Source organism: Scyliorhinus torazame, chromosome 4, assembly GCF_047496885.1.
Source record: "Scyliorhinus torazame isolate Kashiwa2021f chromosome 4, sScyTor2.1, whole genome shotgun sequence".
Taxonomy (NCBI): Eukaryota; Metazoa; Chordata; class Chondrichthyes; order Carcharhiniformes; family Scyliorhinidae; genus Scyliorhinus; species Scyliorhinus torazame.
In genome coordinates this window covers 276528032-276551311 of record NC_092710.1, presented here as the reverse complement: position 1 = coordinate 276551311, position 23280 = coordinate 276528032, and the positions used below count along the sequence as shown (strand labels likewise).

Sequence of the window (23280 nt, the reverse complement as noted above, 5' to 3'; positions counted from 1 at the left end):
TCTTGATCAACAGTGAAGGAAGAATGAATGGATTTTCAGTATTGAACTTGCCAGCAACTTCCACCCCAGACAGTAATTTTGTGCTTGGGACAAGTTAAATTACGGTATAAAGTCATCTAGAGCAATAAATCAGGCAAAACAAATTGTATCGTATCTGCACAATTGAAATTTACTTTGAAGAGCATATTATATAACATGTAGCATTGTACTGAGGTAAGCAGAAATTAAATGATTTCAAATAGTATAAAAATACAATGTGGCAATAAATAAGCACCTAAAACTACATGACATTTTCTTTGGAAATTGTGCAATTGTATATAGTAATTCATATACAGTTTTTGAAACTGTGTCTACTGTTAAGAACTAATCAAACAGTGCCTTATAAGAAAATGATTTTGCTGTTAAACAGAACATTTTGAACCACATTTTTAAACGGTTACAAGAGTAAAATGAACATTTAATCTACTAGATGCTCACATTTGCGAATAATTATTCTAAGAAAATACCACTTGCTAAAATAATAACATACTAGCAAGTTCCCTCAAGACAATTATGGCTTGCTATGCTTTTGCCAACCTTGAAGGCAAGTGCTACAAAGCATGATTTAAAATGACTAGGCAATTTAAAATCCTTTTCACTTCCCTACATAAAATCTTTACTCAAATGATGGCATTACACATGACAGATGCACATTAATTGCTCAAGAAAAGTTACTTTATCAAATGCATTAATCCAACCAAAAGGCAAGTCAAATACTTTAAGGAGGTCAATGCATTTACATTGCAATTTGCTCTGCTCTTGGCCTTTTTTTTATTGCGCGTTCAGTCTAAATAACAATTACCTTTTCTTTTGAATTCAATATCGGCATTAAGCATTTTCCCTAATGTTTTTTAACTTCATAAGGCATAATGGGGGAGATTTCTATGGAACATCAGAGCACACACGATATTAACAAAATAGTTGGAGAACAAGCCTGTATAATAACTTGTCCTTATTTTCCTTCTAAATAAATTAATAGTGCAATTCTGTCCAATTGTACACAGACCCAGTAAAATCTCCCCTATTGTATACTGCACATAAGAAGTAATTCAGATTTGTGAAATTGTCAGTAAACTTGAGATATGTAACAATACAGAAAACTGATTGGAGGTCAATTTCCATTTTGAAAATGCACTGTCAAAACTATCCATATGTACTACATCTGAGACATACAAAATGTATTGCAACAGTCAGATTTGTTGATTGTTGGATAAGACATTTTCCTTATTTGGCCTGTTGAACTCACATTTCTAGTCCCAGTGGTGGAGGCTTATTATAACAGGAGCCAGGTTTTGGGTATCATGAGTCGGGCCATTTCCCAATGTTGCGTTCCTGACATCTAAAGGTTGGAAGATGCCCACAAGGTCTCCAGGTGTCGGGTGGGGGTCAACAACGCTACACCCAGGAGCAGACCTGAGGTTGTAATGGCAGCGTGGAGTTGGCATGTCGGGCTTGTCAGAAGGCCCACCTTGGTTCACTGGGGCAACGTCCCAGTCCTGTACATGGTGCTAGTCCCTACCTCTCAACCCCTGTACACCATCATATCCTCCATGCCTCCTCATATTCCATAACCCTTCCAGCCCCCCCTCCCCCCCCATCATATCCTCTATGCCCTCTCATCTCCCCTTCTAAAACTCCTATGTATCCTCCGTAAGCACTCTTCCAGTATCCACTGTGCTTCCACTATGTACAGAACAAATGAGCCATATCATAAGACTGGAAAGTGGTTGAAATATTCCTGAAACAGCCAAAATAGGCAAACAGACGGTGGAAAATCTTCTTTGATTAAAAAGTGCTCCTTTTACAACCTCATAAAATTGTCAATCAAGCATTGCCTACAGGACTGAATACATGAGGCAGTTTTGGAGCTGAGCCAATCATTCTTAGTCATATATGTTTTTACAAATGGCATTAAGAATGTTTGGCTGAGCCCAAGACTGACTAAAGCATTCAGCCCTGCAGGCAGTGTTTACACAGCCGTGAAGAGGAGTGTTAGCTTTGACTGACTGACTTTTATGGGGTTATTTTTCTTTAGTTGAAGTGGTTTTTCAATGTCTGTTAATTTGGACAAGATGAGGAAATATTAAGAGGACTTGTGCTTTTTTCTATGAATTACTGTGTTTGACTGACACTTTTATGAGGTTGAAAGAGGAACAATTTTTAGGGCGAACACCAAGATGTTGATAAGACCAACACTACATGCACTCAGTGACAGGTAGACCAGAAGAATTGGAGGATTTAGTTGGATATCTATCAAATCCAGCAGTCCTCTGGAAACCAACATCCAAAACAAATATTAAAAGGGGAGATTAGCACATTTCCCAGACATGAAGAAGAAAATAATGTAGAAGCATCTATTTTTCAAATAAAGTCGGTGAGCATGGAAGGGAGTAAAGACAATGAACACTCAAAATGGAGGAACGGACCTTCAAGCAGCAGGCATTTTATAACTCATTAATTTTAGAACTTGGAAATAACAAGAGACAAATACTTTGTATTGATAGAATCAATGTCTTACACTCCGACTTGTAACATACATAGCTAAATGAATCAGCGAGGTTCCTCATATTTTGGAAGGTTTTGTTGAAGTTATGTGAATTTGAACATTTTGATAATATCTTTCATGTGAATGCTCCAAATTGTAAATTCATTTGTGTAACCTTTGTTTTACAATACTACCTCGTCTATCTCATCCTCGAGTGAATCAATTGATTTTACTGCTGGCTTAATTGAGGTGTACTTCGAACAGTGATGATTGGAGCTGGTGACGCCATCACTAGAGATGGAATCACGATTATCGTTTATCTTTGTGGGTACGCTTGTTTTTTCCCAAGGAAAAGGGTTGTTATCCCATTTAGATTTGTCTACCGCAGGGGATATTACAAAATTCTCTTCCTTAGAGGTGAAGCCATTGGCATCTCCAGAACCAAACAAGTGATCCATCAAATTAGACTTTCTGTCTCTGAACGGAAGGTCGTAATGTCCATTCATTTGTTCCTCTTTTCCACTGTTCTTCTGATCCATTAGTCCAGACCTCCCAATTCCTTTCCCAAAAGATGGTGCGTACGTACCAAAGCTCAGCCCATCATTGAAATCTTTGGTCCTGGTACTTCTGCGACCATAACCCTCTGTTGGTGTATTATCACCTGATTTGAGAAAGTTGTTGGTCTTTTGCAATCTTTCTGGGGAATCACGGCTTTTCAACATTTCTGCAGAAAATGGGGATAATGTGTTTTCATGCGGCGAGAACAAGGAACTTCCATTAGCCTCTTCGTCAATCTCTCGCATCTTTGCCAACAAAATATCTTTCTTGCGTCTCTCATCTATTTTTGCTAGGTTTTGGTGCTCACCCTCTCTTGTACTGGTTTCTTTTTCTCTCCTATCTTTATCCTCTCTTTTTCCTTCCTGCTCTTCACGTTCCCATTCTGCAAATGCATAAAACAGTTTGTGGTGATATCAATTCCAGAATTCTGAAAAGAATTATGTGCAACCATTTGACTTTGATACAACTTAAATTTGCCAAATTATACACAAGAGAAAAAGGGCAACATTTATATAAGACCTTTTATAACCTCAAGATGTTCCAAAGTGCTTTCCACTCAATGAAGTATTTTTAAATTGTAGTCACTGCTGTAATGTAGGAAATGTAGCTGCCATTTGTGCACAGTAATCTCTCACAAACAGCAATGAAATAACTGACCAGATCACCTGTTTTGGGGTATTGTTTGAGGGAGAAATATCAAAATGATACAGTTTAGTAGATCATAATTTGGCCTACTCTGCTTGTGCCAGCTTTATAAAGAGGTAACAAATTAGATTCACTCTTCCGCACTTCCCTTAAGAGTCCAGTAGTGTTTTTATCTTTCAGGTTTATATCCAACCTCTTTTTGAAAGTTACTATCCACCAGCTTTTCAAAAGGTGTATTTCTGATAACCATTTACTGAATTCAAAATTCACCGTAAGTCCACATTTTTCTTGTATTGACCATGTCAATGAAAATATTTTCTTTTTATTTACTATATCCAAACCCTTCATAGTTTTGCTTCTGCTCTTAATGTTCTCTGTTCTAAGAGGAATAATCTCCACTTTCCTACTTCCTCCACATTAATGAAGTCCCTCATTCCTTGTATTAATCTAGTAAACCTCCTCTGCACTCTTTCCAAGACGTAGGCAAATATGGGCCGGGATTCCCGAAAAACGCAGCAAAGTATTGACGCCGGCGTAAACACCGGAGTGTTTCATGCCGGTGTCAATGGGCCTCTTGGACCAGCGATTCTGTAGCCCACATGGGGCCAGCACGGCGCCGGAGTGCTTTGCGTTGCACCAGCTGCTGTATGCAGCCCTGCACTGCTTCCGCGCCGGTGCCGCGCAACATGGCGGAGCCACACAGAGGGCCAGCGCGGAAGAAGGTAGGCCCCGGGCCTGGCCATCGTAGAGGCCCCCCCCGGAGACTGATCCCCCCGGACCCCACCAAGACGGCCACCGCAGCCGCGACGCCCAGCTCCCACCGGGTAGAACCATACGTGAACCACGCCGGTGAAACTCGGCCGGTCAACCGCGGAGAATCGCCATGGGGGCCCTCTTTCAATTGCCCCCAACCAGTGCCTGGTCGACCGCTCATGCGAGCGACTGCCGCCGATTCTCCCAGGCCGCCGGAGAATCGCATCCCGGCGTCGGACCCGATAGCGGGTCTGAGGCCCCATTCTCCGCCCCATTTCGGAGCGGAGGCTCGGGGAATCCCGGCCACGGTGCCCAGAATTGAACACAATATTCCAGCTGAAGTCCAAGCAATATTTTATAAAGGTTTACCTTAATTCTACTGTTTTTGTACTTAATGGTTTTTATCCGTTTCTTTATTTGGAGAATCAATTGTTCACCAGTAGATTCTGATGAATCAACCTCTTTGGGACTGAACGTGAACTACAAGTATGGAGTCTAATTATTTCAGGTTTTGATTCCTGTTAGATCATAGAATCATAACATTTACAGTGCAGAAGGAGGCCATTTGGCCCATTGAGGCTGCACCGGTCCTTGGAAAGAGCATCCTACCTAAGCCCACACATCCACCCTATCCCCGTAACCCCACCCAACCCAACCTTTTTTGGACACTAAGGGCAATTTAGCATGGCAAATCCACCTAATCTGCACATCTTTGGACTGTGGGAGGAAACTGGAGCACCCGGAGGAAACTCACGCAGACACGGGGTGAAAGTGCAAACTCCACACAGAGTGACCCAAGCCAGGAATCAAACCTGGGACCCTGGAGCTGTGAAGCAACTGTGCTAACCACTGTGCTACCGTGCTCACCAGAGATTTAATTAAAAAAATAACTTTTTCATCATCTCTTTTTTGCTCTATTTTAATTCAATCTCAGATTATGGGGTGGGCCATTTAGGACTGAGATGAGGATAAATTTCTTCACTCAGAAGGTGATGAACCTGTGGAATTCTTTACCACAGAAGGGTGTGGAGGACAAATCACTAAACATATTTAAGAAGGAAATAGATAGATTTCTAGACTCTGAAGATGTCAAGGGGCATAGGGAGAGCACTGGAGTAGGATGCTGCGATAGATCAGCCATGATCATGTTGAATGGTGGAATAAGCCGAATAGCCTACTCCTGCTCCTATTTTCTTGGTTTTAAATCTTTCCTTTTGCTGTCTGTATCTGATTCACTATTGAATTTAAGATTCTAACTTACATTTTTTCGATTCAGACTTTGCACTGCTCAGTTCACAATATTTAAATCAGATTGGTCGATTGCCCAGTTCACTCAGAACACTTTGTGAAGGTTGCATTGTTTTCATCTTTCACTGACAGCAACTTGCCATGTGAAATATCATGAAGAAATAAACAGGCAGCAGCAAATCAAAGTAACAGTGGATCTGGGTAACCAGTCAAGTACACCGCCTGTATAAATCTTGTGCCAAAGTGACAATTGTTCAAATTAAGTTCTGCAGTATTTTTAATAGAAAGTTGTCTATAATTAGACGTCAGTTATAACAAACATGAAACAACCTGTTGTTTATATATTGAAATTCAAAAACATGATTTTGGCAACATTTGGACGATTGCTAGCTTGCTTAACACAACCAATTATTTGTTCTAGAAATTTATTACTCTGATTAAGGTCTGCAATGTCAATTTACGGTCTTAATGTATCCATTTAATTTGAGCTATCACGTAGTGGTGATGGACGTGGTGTTCAACCGGGTGGAGTGGGAATATCTGTGGGAGGTGCTGGAGCGGTTCGGGTTCAGGCAGGGGTTTGTGGATTGGGTCCGACTGCTGTACAAGGCACCGGTCGCAAGTGTGCAGACAAACCAAATGAGTTTGGAATATTCTGGGCTGCAACGGGGGACGAGGCAGGGATGCCCACTCTTCCGTTGCTCTTTATTTTGGCAATAGAGCCGCTGGCAATGGCGCTTAGAGCATTGAGGGATTGGAGATGGATTGTGTGTGGCGGGCGGGGGGGGGGGGGGGGCAATTTGGAGGATTTTAGGCGGTTCTCTGGGTACAAGTTGAACAGCGAAAACAGCGCGGGAGCAGAGAGAGCCGACAGCGAAAACAGCGCCGGAGGAGAGAGCCGGGAGATTTAAAAAGCGCGGGAGGAGAGAGCCGGGACAGCGAAAACAGCGCGGGAGCAGAGAGAGAGCCGACAGCGAAAACAGCGCCGGAGGAGAGAGCCGGGAGATTTAAAAAGCGCGGGAGGAGAGAGCCGGGACAGTGCTGGGAGAGGTGAGTGCACAAAAGGTGTGGCAGGAGTGCCTTTAGTCACAGAGTGCTGATTGGAACAGAGTGCATCTGAGTTTAGGTGAGTGACTGAGTTCGGGTGAGTGGCGAGAGAGGGCTGTGTTTTTGTTGGTGTTCGGGTTTATCCTTGAGGTTCTATAAAGAAATTTTTAAAGAAAAATATTTAAATTAATTAACTAGTTGAATATGGCTGGACAGGTGATGTGCTGTTGCTGTATGATGATGGAACTGGTGGATCCCATTGAGAGCGTCAGTGACCACATCTGCAGCAAGTGTTGGCTGCTCGAGGAATTTCGGCTCAGAATTGATGAGCTGGAGACTGAGCTGCACACACTGCGGCACATCAGGGAGGGGGAACATTACCTGGACGCTTTGTTTCAGGAGGCAGTCACACCCGGTAGAATAAGTTCTGTTAATTCGGACAGTGGTCAGGGACAGAGTGGTGTGACTGCAAGGGAGGCAGGTAGGGGGATCCTGAGTTGAGGAGCCTCAGCCCTTGACCTTGTCCAACAGGTATGAGGTACTTGCTCCCTGTGTGGATGAGGAAGAGGGCTGCAGGGAGGATGCGTTGACTGACCACTGCACCGTGGTACAGGAAGCCATTCAAGAGGGGGGAGCAAAAAGACAAGTGGTAGTTGTAGGGGATTCTATAATTAGGGGGATTGATGGCATCCTTTGTAAGCCAGATCGAGAGTCCCGCATGGTATGTTGCCAGGGTGAGGGACATCTCTGATTGGCTTGAAAGAATTTTGGAGAGGGAGGGGGAGGATCCAGTTGTTGTAGTCCACGTTGGGACTAACAACATAGGTAAGACTAGGAAAGAGGACCTGTTTGGGGATTATCAAACACTAGGGACTAAATTAAAGAGCAGGTCCTCCAGGGTTATAATCTCTGGATTACTACTCGAGCCACGTGCCAATTGGCATAGGGTTGAGAAAATTAGAGAAGTTAACACGTGGCTAAAGGAGTGGTGCTGGAAAGAGGGATTCCATTTCATGGGGCATTGGCATCAGTACTGGGGCAGGAGGGACCTGTACCGTTGGGAGGGTCTTCACCTGAACCATTCTGGGACCAGTGTTCTAGCGAATAGGATAAATAGGTTGGTCACAAGGACTTTAAACTAGCAAGTTGGGGGGGGAAGGGAAGTGTAAAGCTATAGACAGTATAATGGTTAATGGAGATCAAGGCAGCAGGTTACATGACAGGTTATTATGTCGAGATATGGGTTCAAAGACAAGGAAAATTAGGAGAAAGGGTAAGAGGAAAAATAAATTGCGAAAAGTTACTGATCAAGGTGTTAGGATTCATAACAAAGACATAAAAAACAGCATAAGTGTACTTTACCTGAATGCTCGTAGTATATGAAATAAGGTAAATGAGTTGATGGCGCTAATCATCGTGAATGACTATGATTTAGTGGCCATACCTGAAACATGGTTAAAAGATGGTCGCGACTGGGAGTTAAATATCCAAGGGTATCAGACTATACGAAAGGATAGAATGGACGGTAAGGGCGGTGGTGTAGCTTTGTTGTTTAAGGATGGCATCCGGGCAATAGTAAGGGATGATATTGGTGCTATGGAGGACAAGGTTGAATCAATTTGGGTGGAAATCAGGAATAGTAAGGCGAAAAGGTCACTGATAGGAGTAGTCTATAGGCCACCAAATAGTAACAGGATGGTAGGGCAAGCAATAAGCAAAGAAATAACGGATGCATGTAGAAATGGTACAGCGGTTATCATGGGAGATTTTAATCTGCATATTGATTGGTTTAACCAGGTTGGTAAAGGCAGCCTTGAGGAGGAGTTTATAGAATGTGCCCGGGATAATTTCCTGGAACAGTATGTAATGGAACCTACAAGGGAACAAGCAGTCCTAGATCTGGTCCTGTGTAATGAGGCAGGATTGATTAATGATCTCATAGTTCGGGATCCTCTTGGAAGGAGCGACCACAATATGGTGGAATTTAAAATACAGTTGGAGGATGACCAGGTAAAATCAAACACTAGTGTTTTGTGCTTAAACAAAGGCGATTACAATGGGATGAGAGAAGAACTAGCTAAGGTAGACTGGGAGCAAAGACTTCATGGTGAAGCAGTTGAGGAACAGTGGAGAACCTTCCGAGCGATCTTTCACAGTGTTCAGAAAAGGTTCAGACCGGCAAAAAAGAAAGACGGTAGAAAGGGGAAAAATCGACCGTGGATATCTAAGGAGGTGAGGGAGAGTATCAAATTGAAGGAAAAAACATACAAAGTGGCAAAAATTAGTGGGAGACTAGAGGACTGGGAAGTCTTTAGGGGACAACAGAAAGCTACTAAAAAAGCCTTAAAGAAGAGTAAGGTAGACTATGAAAGTAAACTGGCTCAGAACATAAAAGCAGATAGTAAAAGCTTCTACAAATATATAAGACAAAAAAGAGTGGCTAAGGTAAATATTGGTCCTTTGGAAGATGAGAAGGGAGATTTAATAATAGGAGACGGGGAAATGGCTGAGGAGCTGAACAGGTTTTTTGGGTCAGTCTTCACAGTGGAGGACACAAATAACATGCCAGTGACTGATGGAAATAAGGATATGATAGGTGAGGACCTGGAGATGATTGTAATCACTAAGGAGGCAGTATTGGGCAAGCTAATGGGGCTAAAGGTAGACAAGTCTCCTGGCCCTGATGGGATGCATCCCAGAGTGTTAAAAGAGATGGCTAGGGAAATTGTAAACGCAGTGATAATTTATCAAAATTCACTAGACTCTGGGGTGGTCCCAGAGGATTGGAAAGTAGCAAACGTGACACCACTGTTTAAAAAAGGAGGGCGGCAGAAAGCGGGTAATTATAGGCCGGTAAGCTTAACTTCGGTTGTAGGGAAAATGCTGGAATCTATCATTAAGGAGGAAATAGCGGGGCACCTGGAGGGAAATTGTCCCATTGGGCAGACGCAGCATGGGTTCACAAAGGGTAGGTCGTGTCTGACTAATTTGGTAGAATGTTTTGAGGACGTTACCAGTGCAGTAGATAACGGGGAGCCAATGGATGTGGTATATCTGGATTTCCAGAAAGCTTTTGACAAGGTGCCACACAAAAGGTTGCTGCATAAACTAAAGATGCATGGCATTGAGGGTAAAGTGGTAGCATGGGTAGAGGATTGGTTAACTAACAGAAAGCAGAGAGTGGGGATAAATGGGTGTTTCTCTGGTTGGCAACCTGTAACTAGTGGGGTCCCTCAAGGATCAGTGTTGGGCCCGCAGTTGTTCACAATTTACATAGACGATTTGGAGTGCAATGTGTCAAAGTTTGCAGACGACACTAAGATGAGTGGTAAAGCAAAAAGGGCAGAGGATACCGGAAGTCTGCAGAAGGATTTGGATAGGTTAGGTGAATGGGCTAGGGTCTGGCAGATGGAATTCAATGTTGCCAAGTATGAGGCTATCCATTTTGGGAGGAATAACAGCAGAATGGATTATTATTTAAACGGTAAGATGTTAAAACATGCTGCTGTGCAGAGGGACCTGGGCGTGCTGGTGCACGAGTCACAAAAAGTTGGTGTGCAGGTGCAACAGGTGATTAAGAAGGCTAATCGAGTTTTGTCTTTCATTGCTAGAGGGATGGAGTTCAAGACTAGGGAGGTTATGCTGCAATTGTATAGGGTGTTGGTGAGGCCGCATCTGGAGTATTGTGTTCAGTTTTGGTCTCCTTACCTGAGAAAGGACATATTGGCACTGGAGGGAGTGCAGAGGAGATTCACTCGGTTGATCCCAGAATTGAGGGGTTTAGATTATGACGAGAGGTTGAGTAGACTGGGACTGTACTCATTGGAGTTTAGAAGGATGCGGGGGGATCTTATTGAGACATATAAAATTATGAAGGGAATAGATAGGATAGATGCGGGCAGGTTGTTTCCACTGGTCGGGGAAAGCAGAACTAGGGGGCATAGCCTCAAAATAAGGGGAGGTAGATTTAGGACGGAGTGTAGGAGGAACTTCTTCACCCAAAGGGTTGTGAATCTCTGGAATTCCTTGCCCAGTGAAGCAGTTGAGGCGCCTTCTTTAAACGTTTTTAAGAAAAAGATAGATGCCTTTCTAAAGAATAAAGGGATTCGGGGATATGGTGTATGGGCCGGAGAGTGGAGCTGAGTCCACAAAGATCAGCCATGATCTCATTAAATGGCGGAGCAGGCTCGAGGGGCCAGATGGCCTACTCCTGTTCCTAGTTCTTATGTGAAAGAGCGAGGTGTTCCCGATTGAGGCCAGAGGAGCTGTAGTTTAAGGCTTTAGATACTTGGGCATTCAGGTAACACAATGTTGGGCGCAGTTGCACAAGTTGAATTTTAAAAAAAATTTAGAATACCCAATTCATTTTTTCCAATTAAGGGGCAATTTAGTGTGGTCAATTCACCTATCCTGCACATCTTTTGGGCTGTGGGGGTCAAACCCACGGAAACACGGAGAGTAGCATAAATTGAATTTGACCTGGTTGGTGAAACAGATGAAGGGGGACTTTAAGAGGTGGGATATGCTGCCACTGTCGCTGGCGGGACGGGTGCAGACAGTAAAAATGACGGTGCTACCAAGGTTTCTGTTTGTATCTCACAACCTCCCGATCTTTGTCCCAAAGATGTCCTTTAAAAAGGTTAATGCACTGATCTCTGGTTTTGTGTGGGCGAGGAAGACCCCACGGATCAGAAGGGCTTTTTTGGAGCGGGGACAGGGTGGGCTGATGTTGCTGAATATAATGAACTACTACTGGGCGGCGAACATCGCCATGGTTAAAAATGGGTAGTGGGGAGGGGTCGGCATGGGGGCAGATGGAGCGGTTTCTTGTAAGGGAACAAGCTTAAGGACGTTGTTAACAGCGCCTCTGCCATTCTCACTTCCCAGATACTCCATTAGCCCAGTGGTGCTTTCAGCTTTGATAGTGTGGAGGAAGCATTTGGAGTTGGAGGGTGCCTTGGTGTGGATGTCGATTTGTGCAAACCATAGGTTTGCACCAGAGGGGCTGGATGCGAGGTTTTGGGGGTGGCGGCAGGCAGGGATCGAGCGGTTCGGAGACCTGTTTATAGGGGACAGTTTCGCGAAATTGGAGGACCTGGAGGAAGAGTAAGAGTTGCCCAGGGGGAATGGTTTCAGGTACCTGCAGGTTCAGGATCTCATGAGGAGAGAGGGGCCACCTTTTTCTGGGATACCGCCCTTAGGGTCGCAGGATAAGGTACTGTCGAAGGAGGAGATCGGGGACAGGAAAGGTCCGAGGTCTAGAAGGAGCTGATGGTTTGGAAGGGGGACCTGGTGGGGTATATAAAGCATAAATGGGAGGAGGAGGAGGAGGGAAGGCAGAGGCCAGGATGGGGGCTGAGGCCCTGTGGAGGATGAATGCATCCTCGTTGTATGTGAGACTAAGCCTCATTCAGTTTAAGGTAATTCATAGAGCACGCCTTTGCCTCCCCCTGATAGCCCGGAGACGGATCCTGCTGGGATGGAGGGAATTGGAGCTGCCAAACGCAGGTGTGTGGGTGAGTGACCTGGTGGAATAAAATATTTAAAAATAAATAATAATTTGAGCTGTCACAAGAAAAAGCCAAAAAGTGGAATCAGTTAATTCCTAATAGTGAAACTTGAACTTAGGTCTGGCAGGCTTTCTATTGACAGAGACATGTGAAATGTGCAAACATGCTAAATGTTGCTGTTAACAGGTATTGCAGTTCTGACGGGGTTGGGGGGGGGGGGGGTTCGGAGGAATGCCAGCTTTCAATCTTTAATATATAATTATATATTTGGTTACATAACTTTATTGTGGGTGGGAATGAAAGCTTTGGAACGTTTATTTTTGGAAAGGTTATATCTGAAGTCTGATAACCAAGTATACTTAATTCATTATGTGGGAGGATGAAGCAGAGAGAATTTTAATGGCATATATGATGCACAGAAACATAAAAATCTCCATCTGTGTCCTACTTAGTTTTTAAAATAATTTTGAGACAGAAGATCTATTTGTGGAACAATGAAAGAAATCCAAACAGAATTGATGTTTTCAACTGAAATGAAAATTGCTTATTGTCACAAGGAGGCTTCAAATGAAGTTACTGTGAAAAGCCCCTAGTCGCCACATTCTGGCACCTGCTCGGGGAGGCTGGTACGGGAATTGAACCATGCTGCTGGCCTGCATTGGTCTGCTTTCAAAGCCAGCGATTTAGCCCTGTGCTAAACAGCCCCTGCTTCATTTTGTAGGGTGAGTAGAGCTAGACTGAGGAAACATGGACCGTCTTACATTGTGTGTGAGCAGATGACAGAAAATAGAGGTTGGCAATCTTTCAAGATATGTTTCAGCACTATTCAACTTTTCTTTCTAAGGAATCTAGAATTTTTCCTGCTTCCAATATATGTGAGCTCTGGAAATATATCTAGAGCAATAAATATAACTTATAAATTGCATTATTTCACATCAATTATTCATATTTAGCATGGTTAAATGTTGAGAGCTTACTTGCTACTTCCTTGTCACAGTCTTATTATTGTGAGTAGATACGCAGATACGAGAACGTGATAGATAAGTCATTATGACTATGTCAATTTTATATCTCTAGGAAGTGAGCAGCTCAGCTCACCACGAAAAATTATCTAGTTTCTTTTTTTTAAATAAACATTTTATTGAGGTATTTCTTTGGCATTGTAACAGCAACAAAATCAACAATGTACATAACAAGGAAAATATTAGCATAGTGCAAATACCGCCTCCCACTCTCACAGGTCCTACCATTGTTTACCCCCCTAATCTAGGCTAACCTAATCCCCCACCCCCCCCTCCCGCTGACAATTAGTTCTCTGCGAGGAAGTCGCCGAATGGTTGCCACCTCCGGGCGAACCCTAACAGAGACCCTCTCATGGCGAACTTAATTTTCTCCAGGCAGAGGAAGCCAGCCATGTCCGATAGCCAGGTCTCCGATTTTGGGGGCTTTGAGTCCCTCCATGCTAGTAAAATGCGCCTACGGGCTACCAGGGAAGCAAAGGCCAGAACATCTGCCTCTTTCTCCTCCTGGATTCCCGGATCCTGCGACACCCCAAAAATCGCCACCACTGGACTCATTGCCACCCTCGTATTTAATACCATGGAAATGGCGTCGGCAAACCCCTGCTAAAACCCCTCAGTTTTCAACATACCCAGAACATATGGACATGGTTCGCTGCCCCCCCCCCCCCCCCCCCCCCCCCCCCCCCCCCCCCGCCCCCCTGCACACCTGTCCTCCACCTCAAAGAATCTGCTCATCTGGGCCACTGTCATGTGAGCCCGGTGAACGACCTTACATTGGATCAGGCTGAGCCTGGCACACGTTGACCCTACCCAGCGCATCCGCCCAGAGGCCCTCCTCTAACTCTCCCCCCATCTCCTCCCCCACTTTTGCTTCAGCTCCTCGGTCTGCGTCTCCTCCGAACCCATAAGCTCTTTATGTATATCCGAGACGCTCCCCTCTCCTATCCATCCTCTAGAAACCACCCTATCCTGAATCCCCCTTAGCAGCAGGAGTGGGAAGGTTGGCACCTGCCTCCGCAGAAAGTCCCGCACCTTTAAATATCAAATGCATTCCCCCCCGCCAAAGCAAACTTCTCCTCCAGCGCCCTTATACTCGGGAAGCTTCCTTCATCCTCTCGATCCCCGCTCTCCACCAAATTCGGAACCCCCCCCGTCCATCCTCCCCGGGGCAAACCAGTGATTATCGCAGATTGGGGACCATACCGATGCTCCCACGTCTCCTCCACTGCCCCCAGACTCTCAGGGCCACCACCACCACCACTGGACTGGTGAAGTACCGCGCCGGGGGGAACGGCAGAGGCGCTGTTACTAACGCCCCCAGACTTGTGCCCTTACAAGAAGCCGCCTCCATGTGCACCCACGCCAGCTCCCCCCCCCCCCCCCCCCCCCCACCAGCCACGTCCTCACCATGGCTATATTAGCCGCCCAGTAATAATTGCTGAAATTCAGCAGTTTCAGCCCTCCATCCCCCTGACTCCGTTCGAGCATTGCCCTCTTCACTCGCGGGGACTTGCCCACCCCCCACACAAAGCCTACAATAATCTTATTGATCCGCTTAAAAAAGGACCGCGGGATGAAGATGGGGAGACATTGGAAAACAAATAGGAATCTCGGGAGGACCGTCATTTTTACCGATTGAACTCTGCCCGCCAGAGACAACGGGAGCGCATCCCATCTCCGGAAATCCTCCTTCATCTGATCCACCAACCAGGCCAAGTTCAATTTATGTAGCCGGTCCCAATCCCACGCCACTTGGATACCCAGGTACCTGAAACTGCCCCCTACCACTCTGAATGGCAGTTCCCCCAGTCGCCTCTCTTGACCTCTCGCCTGAACCACAAACATCTCGCTCTTCCCCATATTGAGCTTATACCCCTGAAATCGGCCGAATTCCCCTAAACTTCCCATAATTTCTTCCATCCCCTCCATTGGGTCTGAGACATACAGCAGTAGGTCACCGCATACAGCGAGACTCTGTGCTCCACCCCCCCTAGACCAACTCCTACCAGCCCCTTGAGGCCCTCAGAGCAATTGCCAGCGGCTCTATAGCCAGTGCAAACAGCAATGGGGAGAGAGGGCATCCCTGTCTCGTCCCCCGGTGCAGTCTGAAATAGTCCGAAGTCGTCGTGTTTGTCCGTACACTTGCAACCGGAGCCCGGTACAGCAACCTAACCCAGTCAACAAAGCCCCTTCCAAACCCAAACTGCTCCAGCACCTCCCATAAATAATCCCACTCGACCCGGTCAAAGGCTTTTTCCGTGTCCATCGCGACCACCACCTCAATCTCCCTACCTTCCGGGGGCATCATGATCACGTTTAGCAGTCGTCTTACATTGGCCACCAGCTGCCTGCCCTTAACGAAACCCATCTGATCCTCCCCTATAACGTTCGGTACACAGTCCTCAATCCTGGAGGACAAGATTTTGGCCAGAAGTTTGGCACCTACGCTCAGCAAGGAAATCGGCCTGTAAGACCTACAATGCTCCGGGTCCTTGTCCCTTTTCAAAATGAGCGAAATCATGGCCTGTGACATCGTCTGGGGCAGAGCCCCTCTTTCCTTAGCCTCGTTAAAGACCTTCATCAGCACCGGCCCCAATATTCCGGAGAACTTTTTATTGAACTCGGCTGAGTACCCGTCCGGTCCCGGGGTCTTACCCGACGGCATGGCCTTCAGACCCTCCACTATCTCCTCCAGCCCGATCGGGGCCCCCAGCCCTTATACCTGCTCCCCATCTACCTTCGGGAAAGTCAGCCCGTCCAAAAAGTGCCTCATCCCCTCCGGCCCCGCAGGGTGTTCCGACCTGTACAACCTGCTATAAAAATTCCGAAAGGTTTTGCTCACCCCCGCCGAGTCCCCAACTGAGTTCCCATCCCCGTCAATAACTTTCCCTATTTCTCTAGCTGCCTCCCTCTTTCTGAGCTGCTGTGCCAGCATCCTGCTGGCCTTCTCCCAGTGCTCGTATATCGGCCCCTTCACCTTTCTGAGCTGTTCCACTGCCCTCCCTGTGGTTAACAAGCCGAACTCCGCCTGTAGCCTCCGGTGATCCCTTAAAAGCCCTGCCTCTCACTTCCGGTTGCGGCTATGCGGAGCTAAGCCGCACGATTCGGCAGCTCCCGCGATTACGGACTTTTGGGCTCGCTAGAGGAGCCCCAACGGAATTTTTTTTACAGACAACCCGTGGGGAAGAGGAGAGAGGTCTCCTACCGACTTTTATGGACCGGACCCGAAGTGCAACGGCCAAAAAAGCGGCATTGGAGCAGCGGGAGAAGCGATGGAAAAAAACAAAATGGCGGCGGCCGGGGACAAAGAGATGCAGGAATTCATCAAGCGCTGCTTCGAGGAGCTGCGTAAGGAGATGCTGGCGCCTATGCTGGCGGTAATTGAAGGACTAGGGATAACCCAGAAGGCCCACGAGGTGAAGATCCAGGAGGTCCAGAAAAGAGTGAGTGAGAATGAGGACGAGCTCTTGGGCCTGGCGGTGAGAGTGGAGCGGCACGAGGCGCTACACAAGAAGTGGGTGGGAAGACTCGAAGACCTGGAGAACAGGTCGAGGAGAAATAATCTGAGGATCCTGGGTCTCCCAGAAGGAGTGGAGGGGGCCGATGCCGCGGCATACGCGGGCACGATGAACGGGGCGATGATGGGCGCGGAGGCCCCTTCGAGGGCGCTGGAGCTGGACGGGGCGCACCGGGTGCTGGCGAGGAAGCCCAAGGCAACTGAGCCGCCGAGCGCGATGGTGGTGAGATTTCACCGGTTTACGGACAGAGAGGGTCCTGAAATGGGCCAAGAAGGAACGGAGCAGCAAGTGGGACAATGCAGAGATCCGAATATACCCGGACTGGAGCATGGAGGTTGCCAAGCGGAGAGCGGGTTTCAACCGGGCCAAAGCGGTGCTGCATCGGAAAGGAGTGAAATTTGGAATGCTGCAGCCAGCGCGACTGTGGGTTACATACAAGGACCAACATTACTACTTCGAAACGCCTGAAGAGGCGTGGACATTTATACAAGCTGAAAAGTTGGACTCTAACTGAGGGTTTGTGAGGGTGGGGGGTGTTTAAGGGTTGAAGTATGATGGTTGTTGTACATAGGGGGTCAATCACGCGCAGGAAATGTTATATGGGCTGGGGGAGAGAGACTAGGCCGCGACAGGAGCTGCGCCAGAGGGGGCGGGGCTGGCTTTGGAAAGCGCGGGGTTTTTTCCCGCGTGCAGGAAGAAAGACGGGAAGGAGAACGAAGGATTGATTGGGAGATTCCCACACGGGGGGGTCAAAGGGACGGCGGGGGAAGCCGGGGTCAGCAGGTGTCAGCTGACTTACGGGAGTGATATGGGGGGAGCAAAAAAGCTAGACAGGGGTCTAGCGGGGGGGAGGGGGAGGGGGAGGGGAAGGGCTGCTGCTGCACTGGCCGAAAGGGAATGTGACACAGAAGAGGTGGTCGGGATGGAGGTCCCCTGGCTGGGGGACTGGAGGGCGAGGGAGACGCGGACACGGGACTGGCCCAGAAAAGGAGATGGCTAGTCGGCAGGGGGGGGTGGGGGTGAGAGCCCCTCCAATCCGGCCGATAACGTGGAACGTGAGGGGCCTGAATGGGCCGGTGAAGAGAGCTCGAGTGTTCGCGCACTTGAAGGGACTGAAGGCAGACGTGGCTATGCTCCAAGAGACACACCTGAAGGTGGCGGACCAGGTCAGGTTAAGAAGGGGATGGGTAGGACAGGTATTTCACTTGGGACTGGACGTGAAAAATAGAGGGGTGGCAATTCTGGTGGGAAAGCATGTGTCATTTGAGGCCAAGACTATCGTAGCGGATAATGGAGGGAGATATGTGATGGTGAGTGGTAGGCTGCAAGGGACGTGGGTGGTGTTGGTAAATGTATACGCCCCGAACTGGGATGATGCTGGATTCATGAAGCGCATGTTGGGGCGCATTCCGGACCTGGAGGTAGGAGGCCTGATAATGGGAGGGGACTTCAATACAGTGCTGGACCCAGCACTGGACCGCTCCAGATCAAGGACGGGAAAGAGGCCGGCGGCGGCCAAGGTGCTTAGGGGGTTTATGGATCAGATGGGGGGAATGGACCCATGGAGGTTTGCAAGACCGCAGGCCAGGGAATTTTCTTTCTTCTCCCACGTGCACAAAGCCTACTCCCGGATAGATTTCTTTGTTCTGGGCAGTGCGCTCATCCCGAGGGTGGAGGGGACGGAGTATTCGGCCACAGCCATTTTGGACCACGCCCCGTACTGGGTGGAAATGGGGCTGGGAGAGGAGAGGGGCCAACACCCGCTGTGGCTGCTGGATGTGGGACTGCTGGCAGATGAGGTGGTGTGTGGGAAGGTGAGGGGGTGTATCGAAAGGTACTTGGAGGCCAACGACAACAGGGAGGTGCGAGTGGGGGTGGTATGGGAGGCGTTGAAGGCGGTGATCAGGGGAGAGCTAATCTCCATCAGGGAGAGCACAGAGGGCATGGAAAGGTAGAGGTTAGTGGGGGAGATTTTGAGAGTGGACAGGAGATACGCAGAGGCCCCGGAGGAACATAGAGAAATACAGCACAGAACAGGCCCTTCAGCCCACGATGTTGTGCCGAACCTTTGTCCTAGATTAATCATAGATTATCATTGAATTTACAATGCAGAAGGAGGCCATTCGGCCCATTGAGTCTGCACCAGCTCTTGGAAACAGCACCCTACCCAAGGTCAACACCTCCACCCAACACTAAGGGCAATTTTGGACACTAAGGGCAATTTATCATGGCCAATCCACCTAACCTGCACATCTTTGGACTGTGGGAGGAAACCGGAGCACCCGGAGGAAACCCACGCACACACGGGGAGGATGTGCAGACTCCGCACAGACAGTGGCCCAAGCCGGAATCGAACCTGGGACCCTGGAGCTGTGAAGCAATTGTGCTATCCACAATGCTACCGTGCTGCCCCAAAGAGGAAAGATTACTTGGGGAAAGACGACGGCTCCAGACGGAGTTTGACCTGTTGACCACGGGGAAGGCGGAGGCACAGTGGAGGAAGGCGCAGGGGGCGACCTACGAGTACGGGGAAAAGGCTAGTCGGATGCTGGCACACCAGCTCCGACGAGGACGGCAGCGAGGGAAATAGGGGGAATCAAAGATGGAAGGGGAGCCACGGTTCGGAGTGTAACGAAAATAAACAAGGTATTCAAGGCCTTCTATTAAGAGCTGTACAGATCCCAGCCCCCAGGGGGGGAAGAGGGGATGAGACGATTCCTAGACCAACTGAGGTTCCCGAGGGTGGAGGAGCAAGAGGTGGCTGGTTTGGGGGCACCAATCGGGTTGGAGGAGCTGAGCAAGGGTTTGGGGAATATGCAGGCGGGGAAGGCCCCGGGGCCGGACGGGTTCCCGGTGGAGTTCTACAGGGGACGGCATGGAAGAGGATGGAGATGGCGTCCTGTAAAGGAACGAGCTTGGGGGAGTTGGTGACGGCACCGCTGCCGTTCTCGCCGTCAAAATATACCATGAGCCCGGTGGTGGCGGCAACGCTAAGGATCTGGGGCCAGTGGAGACGGCACAGGGGTGCAGTGGGAGCCTCGGTGTGGTCCCCGATCAGGGGTAACCACCGGTTTGTCCCGGGGAAGATGGACGGGGGGGTTCCAGGGCTGGCATCGGGCGGGGATTAGAAGAATGGGGGACCTGTTCATTGACGGGACATTTGCGAGCCTAGGGGCACTGGAGGAGAAGTTTGAGCTACCCCCAGGAAATGCATTTAGATATATGCAGGTGAGGGCTTTTGTGAGGCGACAGGTCAGGGAATTCCCGTTTCTCCCGGCACAAGAAATTCAAGACAGCGTGATCTCGGGTGTATGGGTCGGGGAGGGCAAGGTTTCGGCAATACACCAAGAGATGAAAGAAGAGGGGGAAGCGCTAGCAGAAGAGTTGAAGGGTAAATGGGAGGAGGAGCTGGGAGAGGAGATCGAGGAAGGTTTGTGGGCTGATGCCTTGGGTAGGGTTAATTCCTCCTCCTCATGTGCCAGGCTCAGCCTGATACAATTTAAGGTGGTTCACAGAGCGCACTTGACAGGGGCGAGGCTGAGTAGGTTCTTTGGGGTAGAGGACAGATGCGGAAGATGTTCAGGGAGTCCGGCGAACCATGTCCATATGTTTTGGTCATGCCCGGCACTGGAGGGGTTCTGGAGAGGAGTGGCGGGAGCAATATCTCAGGTGGTGAAAGTCCGGGTCAAGCCAAGCTGGGGGCTAGCAATATTTGGAGTAGTGGACGAGCTGGGAGTGCAGGAGGCGAAAGAGGCCGGCATTCTGGCCTTTGCGTCCCTAGTAGCCCGGCGAAGGATCTTGCTAATGTGGAAGGAGGCGAAGCCCCCTAGCGTGGAGGCCTGGATAAACGACATGGCTGGGTTCATAAAGCTGGAGAGGATTAAATTTGCCTTGAGAGGGTCTGCGCAGGGGTTCTACAGGCGGTGGCAACCGTTCCTAGACTATCTCGCGGAGCGTTAGAGGAAGTTCGGTCAGCAGCAGCAGCAACCCTGGTTGGGGGGGGGGCAGGTTTGCTTGGGGAGTTGGAGGAGCAGGAGATAACAGGAAGGGTGGGGGAAACTGGCACGTGCGGGAGAGAGCCACTGTATAAAGCTATGTAAATATACCATTTTGCCATGTATATATCCTGCTCAGTGCGTTTTCGTGTTATTTTGTTACGGGGGGGGGGGGGTTATTGTTTGTAAGGGGAAAAAATTGTGTCGGTTAGAAACTTTAATAAATATTTTTTTTTTTTAAAAAGCCCTGCCTCTGGAGCCTCCGCATACCTCCTATCAACTCGTAGAATCTCTTTTACCAGTCGGTCCGTTTCAGCCCTATCCGTCCTGTCCCTGTGAGCCCGGATCGAGATCAGCTCTCCTCTCACCACTGCCTTCAGCGCTTCCCAGACCACCGCTGCTGAGACCTCCCCCGTATCATTTACCTACAGGTAGTTCAGTATGCACTTCCTCAGCCTCTAGCACACCGCTTCGTCCGCCAATAGCCCTACATCCAACCTCCATTACGGGCGCTGCTTGCTATCCATACTAACCTGCAGGTCCACCCAATGCGGAGCATGGTTCGAGATCGTAATCGCTGACTACCCAGTGTCCACCATACCCGCCAATAGGGGCCTACCACAACAAAGAAATCGATCCGGGAGTACACCTCATGTACGTGGGAGTAATAAAAAAATTCCTTGACCCTCGGCTGCCTAAATCTCTATGGATCCATCTGCTCCATGAACCCTTTCAGCTCCTTTGCCATTGCTGGCACCTTGCCCGTTCTCGAGCATGACCGGTCCAGGCCTGGATCAATAACCGTATTAAAATCCCCTCCCACAATCAGCTTGTGCGAGTCAAGGTCCGGAATCTTCCCTAGCACCCTCTTTATAAAATCCCCGTCATCCCAATTTGGCGCATATACATTGACCAGCACTACCTTCATCCCCTGCAGCTTGCCGCTAACCATGATATATCGACCTCCCACATCCGAGACTATTCTCCCTACCTCAAATGCCACCCACTTGTTAATCAGAATCGCAACCCCTCTAGTATTTGTAACCAGCCCCGAGTGGAAAACCTGACTAATCCAGCCTTTCCTCAACCTGACCTGGTCCACTACTTTAAGGTGCGTCTCCTGCAGCATTACCACGTCCGCCTTCAGTCCCCTCAGGTGCGCAAACACACGTGCCCTCTTTACCGGACCATTTAGCCCCCGCACATTCCAGGTGATCAGCCTAGTTGGGGGGCAAAAGTGCCCCTCCTCCCCCGCCGATCAGCCATCCCCTTTCTTGGGCCCGCCTCCAACCCATGCGCTGCACCTCCTCCGGCCCGCTCCACGGCGGTCCCCACCCCCTCCCCCCTCAGTGACCTTCCATCAAAGTCCCTCCCTCGTCAGCAGAACCACCCCTCCCCCCAGCAACACTACTCTAAAGCCTAACCCATCTAGTAAACTAAGCGTATGCACCCCCCCCCCCCCCCCCGTGCTTCCGTTGAGCTAGCTCACCCAGCTAGCTTGGTGCCCCCCCCCCCCCGGCGGCAAGAAGTCCCCCACCTATTGTTCCCTATCTCCCCTCCCCCCGCCCATACAAACAAATTCCCTCATATAAGAATCCCAAAAAAAACACCCAGCATCAAGAAAACACAAAAACAAAAGCACCACCCACCGAAACTCAAACAGGCACGTCTCCATCCCACAAAAGTGCACATCAATAAAAACACAAAAAAAAACACAAAAGGGACATTGCCAACATCTACCGAGAAAAAGAACCCAAAAACGAAAAATCAACTCCCCCCCCCCCACCCCCTTTTCCCCAAGCAGAGCTCCAAAAACAGACACAAAACAATAAGAGAAGGCATAACCAATTTAAAAACAGGAAAAGAAAACCCACCAAAATCCAAGGGGGAGAAAAGAAAAAAGAAAACACTGAAAAACAGAAAAAAGGGCCCAATATAGGCCAACAAGTTGTCTCCAAGTCAGAGAGTTCTCAGACTCCCACCAGTCCTTTTCTTTTCGCAAAGTCCAGCACCTCATCGGGCGACTCACAATAGTGATGCTGGTCCTCATGCGTGACCCAAAGACGTGCCGGATACAGCAGACCGAACTTCACCTGCTTCTTAAAGAAAATAGACTTGACTTAGTTAAAGCCTGCCCTCTTCTTCCCCACCTCCACGCTCATTTCCTGGTACACCCGCAGGATGCTGTTGTCCCACTTGCAACTCCGCGTGCGCTTGGCCCATCGAAGAATGCATTCCTTGTCCAGGAACCTATGGAATCTCACCACCATTGCCCTTGGAGGGTCCCCCGCTCACGGCTTCCTAGCAAGCGCCCGGTACGCCCTGTCTACCTCCAAACGTCGAGGGAATGCCCCCTCCCCCAGCAGCTTTTCGAACATACACACCACGTATGCCCCAGCGTCTGCTCACTCAGCCCCCTCTGGGAGCCCGACGATTCTTACGTTCTGACGGCGGGACCGG

The 23280-nt window shown here is 48.6% G+C and overlaps 1 protein-coding gene across 3 annotated transcripts in view; it reads right to left on the bottom strand.

Annotated features, from left to right (window-relative positions):
* Positions 1-1657: 1657 nt before the first annotated feature.
* The window catches only part of lca5 (lebercilin LCA5), a 201824-nt gene continuing 180201 nt past the window's right edge, over positions 1658-23280 (bottom strand). For 2 of the 3 annotated variants that reach the window (XM_072499817.1, XM_072499818.1), the window contains exon 8: positions 1658-3464. In XM_072499817.1, the coding sequence (XP_072355918.1) occupies positions 2707-3464 (758 nt within the window). In that variant the 3' untranslated portion in view covers positions 1658-2706. The remainder of the gene's footprint in view (positions 3465-23280) is intronic. The other variant, XM_072499819.1, reaches the window with a different exon arrangement.